Here is a 9,755-nt window from a genome sequence, read left to right as displayed (position 1 = left end):
AATAGTGTGAACCCAATAATGAAAGAAGAGATAGAAAACTATCAAACCGAGTATTAATTTACTAAATTTGATTAGTTAATTAGTTGGTAAACGAAGTGAACATCTCTTTATCACTCTAACTCTTAGTCGTTGTTCTAATGCATGAACTTTTCAGTATCCTCTGCTTTGAGTACAATCTACTTTACCCTATAGTCAGATCAGAGCCTTCTATTCCTTTACTTAAAATATCTATCTTTTGCTAGTTATTTTAAGTAAAAGGAATAGAAGGCTCTATCTATCTTTTGCTAGTTAGCTGTATTATACTTATCTGTTACTAAGATATCATTTAGTTTTCCTAGCAATAACTTTAAATTACAAATATTTTTCTTGGGACTTTAAGAATTTGGCATCTCGTCATAATATTTAGGTATGTAGTAGGCTACATATAAATCCCCTGGTCTAAGTATGTATATAATACTTATTTACTTACTTCAATAATAACGCTAATCCAATACATATATAAAAGAACCCTATTGTATAAGCGATAACCTGTATTATGTAGCGATTAAGTTATATCGATATCAATGTTGTGATATCGATGACCTTAAAAGAAGACAACGCTGATACGTTCTTCCTATCTGAAAAGCTTACAGCGACCAGACGTGCATTTGAGAAAAACATAAAAATATTAATCCATCCATTGTGAATTGATATTAAAGCTGAGAAAATAATAAACGATTATAACTCTTACAATCTCAGAAGTGGTTCTTACTCGCCATGAACGAAGTTAACTTTAATTTGTGTTCCGTAGTGTTTTTAAAACAGTGGTTACAGAGTCTCGGTCTGCCTACAACGGGCTCTAGAGCCGAAATTATGGCCCGTCTGCTTGAAATTCCACCAGAGCAGCGTGGAAGTCCACCGGAGTCTCAGCAAGCTGAAAACATTGAGCAGCAAGGAAACCGTGATCAGCCCCTAGCTCAACATGTGGATGCTGAGCTACCGCATGATGAGGAGATTGAAGCTGTCGAACAACAAATCAGCGCTCAGCCAGAGCAAATGGAAGCATTAAACGATGAAGCTGTAACATTGATACAGTTACGTGGAGAACTCAATGCTACCAGAGCCATGCTACAGAAGTTGTGTCTCGAGGTTTCAGATCGAGCACATGGCAATCTTACAGTCGATTGCCTTGACAGCATTAATGACGTCAACATCCACAGTGGCAACGCTCTAAAAGACACCAACTGCAGTGGCAACGCTGGAAATATCAACGACCACATTGGCACCGCCAAATATGGTAGTGTTGAACAGCGATCCAACCAAATGATAAACAAGTTATTGGATTCACCAGCAGCAGCTCTGTCGCTAGCAAAGGAAGTTGCTATGGATTATAATGGGGACACTTGTGCTCGCGCTTGGATTTCTCAGATGCAAAATATTTCGCAAATATATAACTTGGATGTTGTATGCATGCGGATGCTGTTTATCGCTAAGCTAAAGGGTAAAGCACAACAGTGGCTGCACAACAGTGCGACACGTATTCTCGAGCCGGTCGATCAGCTGTTTGATCAACTTTACTTGGCATTTGGAAATAAAACATCGAAAGCTGAGGCTAGAAGCAAATTTCAGAATCGCAAGTGGCTAGCCAGCGAGAATTTTGGTTCCTATTTCGATGAAAAGATGAGGCTGGCTGATGACATCAACATAGATATGGAGGAGCTGTTGGAGTGCATCATTGACGGGATATCATCAAAAAGTTTGCGCGATCAAGCACGTATCCAGTGTTTTTCGGATCCAAGGCAAATCCTTCAGGCGTTTTCATCAGTGCGTCTACCGGAGTTAAAGAAACATCCTATTCCAACACAATCGGGCAGAGAGTCTTATAACAGCGTCTATAAGGATGTGCGTTGCGTGAATTGCAATTCCAAGGGTCATCTAGCAATTGATTGTCATAAACCGAAAAGGGAGCGAGGATCTTGCTACGCTTGTGGTGTTTTTGGCCATTTTGTTGCCCAATGTCCGGAGAGGAAGAGTGCGACTGGCAACCAATATGTAAGAATATTCAATATATATTTTTGTCAAAAATCTAGATCTCCATTAATTGCAGCGTGCCTCCTAGACTCTGGAAGCTCTATTTCTTTTGTTAAAAAACGTCATATATCAAATCACCTAACACTGGAGCCAGTATTGAAAGAATATTTCGGTTTAAATCAAAGCCAATTAAACATATTTGGAAAAACCTTATGTTATGTATTGAAAGGATCAATAAAATGTTATTTTTATTTAAATGTAGTACCGAATGAGTCTATGAGTCACGATGTAGTTCTTGGAAGAGACTTTTTAGCGGCATGTAATTTGAAATTTAATCTAAGCGCACTGAAATTGGTTACAGTACAAAAAATGGAGATTGAAAACAGAGAAGATACAAATAATTCTAACTTAAAATATAGTAAACAGTTAGATGAAACAGTTAGTAAACAAGTAGATAAAATAGTAAGTAAACAGTTAGATGAAACAGTTAGTAAACAAGTAGATAAAATAGTAAGTAAACAGTTAGATGAAACAGTTAGTATAGAATTAAATAAAACAGATAACACAGAGTTAAAGGAAAAAGATAGGATACAGTCTGATAGGACGTTAAATGAACAGAGACACGAAATACTTACTATTCAATCAAATAACAAATTTATTGAGGAAGAATTAGAAAAAGTCGTCAATGACTTATCAAATATTAATTACACTGAAGACACAATTGAAGATTTTAATTGGGACGAAAAACTGAATTATGATACCAAATGTAAACTAAGACAAATAATTAAAATTTATTCTTTAAATGCGACAATCCCAGAAGAGCCAATGACTAGATGTGAAATCAAATTAAATTTAGAAAAATCGAAACCCTTTAGTTGTTCTCCCAGACGCCTTTCATATACAGAAAAAGATCAATTGCAAATATTATTAGATGATTATTTAAAAAAAGGAATTATACAGCCGAGTGAGTCGGAGTACGCGTCACCAATCGTGTTAGTAAAAAAGAAAACAGGAGATATTCGTTTGTGTATCGACTTTAGAAAACTAAATAAAGTTTTAATTAAAGATAATTATCCATTACCACTGATAGATGACCTACTTGACAAATTAGTAAATAAAACGGTGTTCACAAAATTGGATCTTAAAAATGGATACTTTCATGTGCATGTAAATGAGGAATCTATTAAGTACACCTCGTTTGTCACTCCATTAGGGCAATACGAATTTTTAAGAATGCCCATGGGATTAAAAAATTCGCCAGCTGTGTTTCAACGCTTTATAAATAAGATATTTTGTGATATGATTAAAGACAACAAGTTAGTTGTGTATATGGACGATATCATGGTCGCCAGCAAGGATATAAATGAACACTTAGAAACTCTAAAGGATGTTTTTATAAGATTAGCTAAGAATAAATTAGAGCTACGTTTGGACAAATGTGAATTTATGAAGTCCTGTGTCAAATATTTAGGTTATCAAATATCAGGTGAAGGTATAAAAACAGATGATAAAGGAATGGAAGCGATAAAAAATTTTCCAATACCTGAAAAGGCACAGGCTGTTCAAAGTTTTCTTGGGTTATGCTCGTACTTTCGTAGATTTATTAAAGATTTTTCTATTTTAGCGAAACCGTTATATGATCTTTTGAAAAAAGAAAATGAATTTGTGTTTCAAGAAAAAGAATTAAATTGTTTTTTACTGCTCAAAGAAAAACTTATAAATGCACCGGTGTTAGCAATTTACGATTACAAGGATGAGGTTGAATTGCATTGCGATGCCAGTGCTTTAGGATTCGGAGCAGTGTTACTTCAGAAAAAAATCAGACAAATTGTTGCATCCTATATCCTATTTTTCAAAACGAACAACCGGAGCAGAAGAAAAGTATCATAGCTTTGAGTTAGAAACTCTTGCAATCATTTATGCTTTACGCAGATTTCGTATTTACCTTCAAGGTAAACGCTTTAAGATTATGACAGATTGTAATTCTTTAACACTGACATTAAACAAAGTTGAACTTAACCCTAGAATTGCTAGATGGGCGTTAGAGCTTCAAAACTATGATTATGAATTGATTTATAGGCCCGGAAACAAAATGCAGCATGTAGATGCTTTGAGCAGATGTACAAATGTTATGGTAGTTGAAACAACAAGTTTTGAAGATAATCTAATAATTTGCCAATCAAAGGATCCTAAAATTCAAAACTTAAGGAAATTATTAGAGAAGGCTGAACACAAATTGTATGAGATGAGAAATGGAGTGATTTATAGAAAAGCAAATGATGGTAGACTTCTCTTTTATGTTCCAGAAAATATGGAAGATCATGTGTTGTATAGGTATCACAATGAAATAGGACATATAGGGAGAGACAAAATGATTAATTTAATTAATAAAAAGTTACTGGTTCGCAAACCTCAAAGACAAATGTACTAGTCATATTGAAAACTGTCTTAAATGTGTTGCCTATTCTCCAAGATCTGGAAAAGAACAAGGTTTCTTGCATTGTATACCTAAAGGCAATGGACCATTTGAATTGATTCACATTGATCATTATGGGCCAGTGAGTGCTGGTAGAGCAAAAAAAGCATATATTCGTGGTTGTAGATGGGTTTACGAAATTCGTACGATTATATACGACGAAAACAACCAGTACTAAAGAAGTTTTGTCAAGTCTTAAAGATTATTTTAGAACATACAGTAAACCAAAGTGTATTATTTCTGATAGAGGTAGTTGTTTTACTTCAAGTGAGTTCGAGGAGTTTATAGAAAACTATAACATTAAACATATTAAAATCGCGACCGGATCTCCCCAAGCAAACGGACAGGTAGAAAGAATTAACAGAAGTCTAGGCCCGATGATTGCAAAATTAGTTGAACCTGAGAAAGGATTGCATTGGGATTTAGTGGTAGAACAGGTGGAGTATGCAATGAACAATACACAGCATCGAAGTGTAAAACAATTGCCAAGTGTTATGTTGTTTGGAACGTCACAAAGGGGGCGAATAGTAGATGAATTAAAAGAGAAACTAGAAATGATAAATCAAGACACCAAGCAGAAGAGTTTAACAGAAATCAGGAATGAGGCAATTGAGGCTCAAAATAATGCTCAGTCCTACAACAAAACTTATTATGATAAAAGCAAACAAAAGCCAAAAGAATTTAAGCAAGGAGACTATGTTATGGTAAAAAATTTTGATAGCACAGTTGGTACGTCAAAGAAACTAATTCCAAAGAATAAAGGACCTTACCGAATAGAAAAAGTTTTAAAAAATGATAGATTTTTACTTAAAGATGTGGAAGGTTTTCAAGTATCTCGTAACCCATATCAGGGCGTGTGGAGCATTCAGAATATAAGACACTGGATCAAAAAATAAAGATCAAATTTAAGATGTGAAGAAAAATATAAAAATATTAAATGTATTACTATGTTACTTTATAATAAGAAAATATCCATATGTATCAATGTATAGAAATAACTTAAGATTACGTGATCAGGAGATCCAAATGTCAGAATGGCCGAGTTGTAGTAGGCTACATATAAATCCCCTGGTCTAAGTATGTATATAATACTTATTTACTTACTTCAATAATAACGCTAATCCAATACATATATAAAAGAACCCTATTGTATAAGCGATAACCTGTATTATGTAGCGATTAAGTTATATCGATATCAATGTTGTGATATCGATGACCTTAAAAGAAGACAACGCTGATACGTTCTTCCTATCTGAAAAGCTTACAGCGACCAGACGTGCATTTGAGAAAAACATAAAAATATTAATCCATCCATTGTGAATTGATATTAAAGCTGAGAAAATAATAAACGATTATAACTCTTACAGGTATAAGAACTTAATTCTAATACCAAAATGTGTTTGTTTTTTTAAGATTTTCACATCCTTGGAAAGAAGATAGCTGTTTGGAAAGGTGTGTCCAGGTGATCTTTCCCTTTTATTTCGTTCTCCTCAATGAAAGTTATGCATTATTGTCTTTGACTTTCTCTTCGGAGGCAGAAACTCAAAGGTTGTCGTCGATTCGATTTTGTTGTGGCCATCATCATAAAGATAAAATAAATATGGGTGGCATTTCCTATGAAATAGATAAAAGAGATAGAAAGAGGAGGAGAGATGGAGGGCAAAAACAGAAAAAGTAGAATCTAAAATTAAGACATAAAGCGTTACTAATCGAAAATTTCGAGTAGGGCAGCGCCGCTGCGACTCCGGAGGCTGAATAAGATTCACACCGACGATAAGCGGCCTAATATCTACTATGTATGTATATATAATATATACATATATATACATATATATACTCTGCACAGGTGATAATTATATAATTTGTGACGGATGGACAAGCACATAAAAATGTTTCACTACAGAGAATTTTATAGGTTTTCGTGCCCCTCCCTTGCCTTGGTATCTTTAGCGCTGCTTCTTCTTTGTGCTGATGTTGTCTTTGGACTTTGTTTCTTCTTTGTTTTTTTCACCTTTGCTGTGATAGGTGTGGCCCGGTGTGATGGTCCCATGATCTATGCGAAAAAAAAGAGTGGGAAATTGTAGCACTGGGTGGGCCGTGGGAGTTTCGCTTTTTACCTCTTTCGCTAAGAGCTTGAAGAAATTCCTTCGTGCTTAATTGTCGATGCGCTGAATTTTGTCTCTTGTGTGTTGTGCACTCTGGCGGATTCCGTAAATTTTGGATTCGTTCCAAAAACAAACCAAAAAACAAAAAGGAAAAGAGCAAAAAAAAAAAAAAAGGATCCCTTCTCAACTATGGCCTATTCGTCATTCGCTTGTCTTGTCTTGTTTTCGAAACCATCGTCATTATCGTTATTATCAACGTCATCATCGTCTTCATCATCATTATGAGGAAGTCTTTTTTTTGCGCTTGGGCAAAAATTACTTTTTTTGTTCTTCTCTTGGAGTCTGCGTTCTTTTCACAGCATTTCAACAGTTTTTGCTCCAAGTCCAATATTAATTTCGAAAACGTTTTTAAATGGCCAAAACGAAGAGGCCAAGAAGGCCCCAATAACTTTCCTGGCTTAGCACACACAAAAAATAAAAACCCAAAAAAGGAAATGTAAAAAGTGTGAGCTTTTTGATACCTCGGAAGGATTAAGGAATGTTTTTAAAGTGAATCGAAATTTGAATAGTTTCATCTAAGAAGAGTCCTTGTCAAATGTCCTATATCCAATATTATCGATACATTTAAACGAATCCGCGAAGGGATGAGCTCTTGTCCCTTTCTGATTACCTATATACCCCTCGCTTCTAGGGTATAAGAAATCCTTCCTCCTTTTGACAACCTCAGAAAAAAAATCTCGATTTAATTTCTTCTTCTTTTTTCTGTAGCTGCCTTTTTTTGCCACTCGCTGGCAAAAGCGTGCAATTCTCTGGAGACATTTTTTCCAGTTTTTTGGCGAGCAAAAAACTAGAACAATTCTGAGATTTATTTCTTTCGTTAAGGATTTTTGCTTTCTGCTGGGATTTTGCAATGCAGATCCTGCTGGCTGATCCCGTCCAGAGATTCGTCATTTGCCCCAAACTGTCAGTCAAGTCATGCCAAAGAGATCGAGAGGATCGAGCAGATCTCTCTCCTCCGTTCCGTCATGGGATCGACTGGTCGTGGCAAATGTTTAACATTATTTGTACGCCTGTTTTTATAAACAGTATTCCATCTTCTGTTTTTTTATTCGCTTCCCTTTGTTTCTCATTCATTTCGTCTGTGATTTTTTTTGTGCTATATAATAAAGAAATATTTTTAATAAGCTTTCATTCAATTTTTTAACGAGGGTAAAACATTTTGTGTAGCGACGACATTCTGGTTTTTTTTTTTCTTCTTATTTTTACTTTGCACTTTGATTCATCTAATGGATTTTTGGCCAGATCACAAAAAAATGCGTCAATTTCGTTCAAAAACTTCAATCAGATGAGATGAAATGACACGAAGTGGAAGTTTCAAGTTCGAAGTTGGAATGTGGTAAGAAAAAATATATACAATATTCTACAAAAGATTCACAAACATTTGTCAAAACAGACTTTCTTTTTGTGGAAGACTTTAGTTGTAATCGAAATCTTTGTGGTAATCAAAATGATGGACCTTTCTTTGAGACTAAAAAGAGTGCAACTGATTTTGAATAATATTATTAAGGGAGAGTATACAAGATAAACGGCTGGGCCATATATGTAAAGAAGTATATCATTGGAAAACTAGATTAATTGTGGAACTTTTTTGGAAAAGAAGCCTCAATATGCTTATCTTAAAAAACACAATAATTAACTCTTTGGCAGCATATAAAAAGGGGCCTCCTTGTGGGCCACGTTAAAAATAAGACAAAATCTATAAACATTTTAAAACTGTTCAAGTTACTTTCTTTCAATAACCTTTTCTTGCAAAATTGACTTAATTATAAGCCAATATGAGCTTAAAAAAGACACAGACGTTTTACGGTTTACAGTTTTCCAAATATCAAGAAGTTTGATTGGAGTTTACGTGTCAAGGACCAAACCACAGGATAAGATTAGGGCCATACCGTGGCCTGCCATAACAGATTTTTACCTAAGCTTCCAAATATCATTACGCTACTTATGCTATTGAAATTCTGCAACGATTCCAGCAAAAGCTTATAGTTAGAATTGTTGAAGCTGCTCCTTACTTGCGTAACTCAGTCATCCACAGAGACCTTAACATCCTGTCAATTAAGTAGGAGATCTGGAGGAATGGCATTCGATACTTCTCCAGGCTAGAAACCCATGATAATGCACTGTACTGATAACTGCTGGACAACATCATGCGGATTAGACACCTGAAAAGAAGTCACCCACTTGACCTGCCATTTAGACCAAAAACGGACTGGTGATTCCATCAGCATTTGATGATAACCTAGCTTATTATTTGCTTATTGTCCATTTAGGATAGATCGCACATAAAAAAAAAATATATAAAATAGATGTTAATGCAATAAATTATATTTTAGACCATTTTTTTTGGCATAATATTTCAAAATTAAATGCGGAAAAATTAACTTTTCTTTCTGAATAAGGTGGGATAGATATGCATGCAAACATTTGTATACAATATCTATTTGTATGTGAATGCTATTGATGAAAATAGTAGCCTTTGGGCCCTATTAGCCATTAAAGCAGGTCCAAAAGCTTGATTGAACCACTTGGATACTAGCCCTTTATATTAATAAGTACCTAAAATGTTATGAGGATAATATTTAAGTAAGTCTATAAAATAAACTGTGTACCTATGTTACTGTCCTTTCCGAAAGCTGGATGTCATTTTATTACCTATAAGAGGAATGGCAAGCAAAACTTACAACAAGTCAAATATGTTTTTTTTTTAGATTTTCAAAAAGGTTTTCAACGTTTTTAGGAAAAAAGTTCGAAGTTCGACACATGTTAAGAGTAGATTCAGTAGATTCTTAACTCATATATGCCAAAATTTGAATTGGATATCGGCTTACTATTAAAAAAGATCTCCTTTAATCTAAGCCAATTGATATTTTGAACTTCAATAGATACAGATTCGATGGGGGAACGAAATTGTGTGCCCCCAAGAGGCAATATTGCTGGGTCGAACCTTTGTCAAACCTTTGATGTCCTTTAGAACTAGGCTAAACAAGTGAAACATTCATTTGTATTTGTGTAAAAATAGTTGGCTCAGTTCTCTTGAATCCTAAATGCTTAAAGGCAAATAAATTTGAAAAGTATATTTCAATGTTTCCTATTTTCACACAAAC

At 34.7% G+C, this 9,755-nt stretch overlaps 1 protein-coding gene across 1 annotated transcript; it reads left to right on the top strand.

The window, feature by feature from the left end:
• Positions 1 to 429: 429 nt before the first annotated feature.
• Positions 430 to 2,271, top strand: LOC137572421 (uncharacterized). The gene is made up of 3 exons (XM_068284182.1): positions 430 to 442; positions 791 to 2,031; positions 2,087 to 2,271. Coding segments are annotated over exons 1-3 (1,254 nt in total). The 5' UTR covers positions 430 to 441; the 3' UTR covers positions 2,099 to 2,271.
• The last annotated feature ends 7,484 nt before the right edge of the window (positions 2,272 to 9,755 follow it).

The sequence above is a fragment of the Drosophila tropicalis genome, unplaced genomic scaffold (assembly GCF_018151085.1).
Source record: "Drosophila tropicalis isolate 14030-0801.00 unplaced genomic scaffold, ASM1815108v1 contig_302, whole genome shotgun sequence".
NCBI lineage: Eukaryota > Metazoa > Arthropoda > Insecta > Diptera > Drosophilidae > Drosophila > Drosophila tropicalis.
The sequence above is the reverse complement of the archived record's forward strand: the minus strand, read 5'-3'. Positions and strand labels throughout refer to the sequence as shown.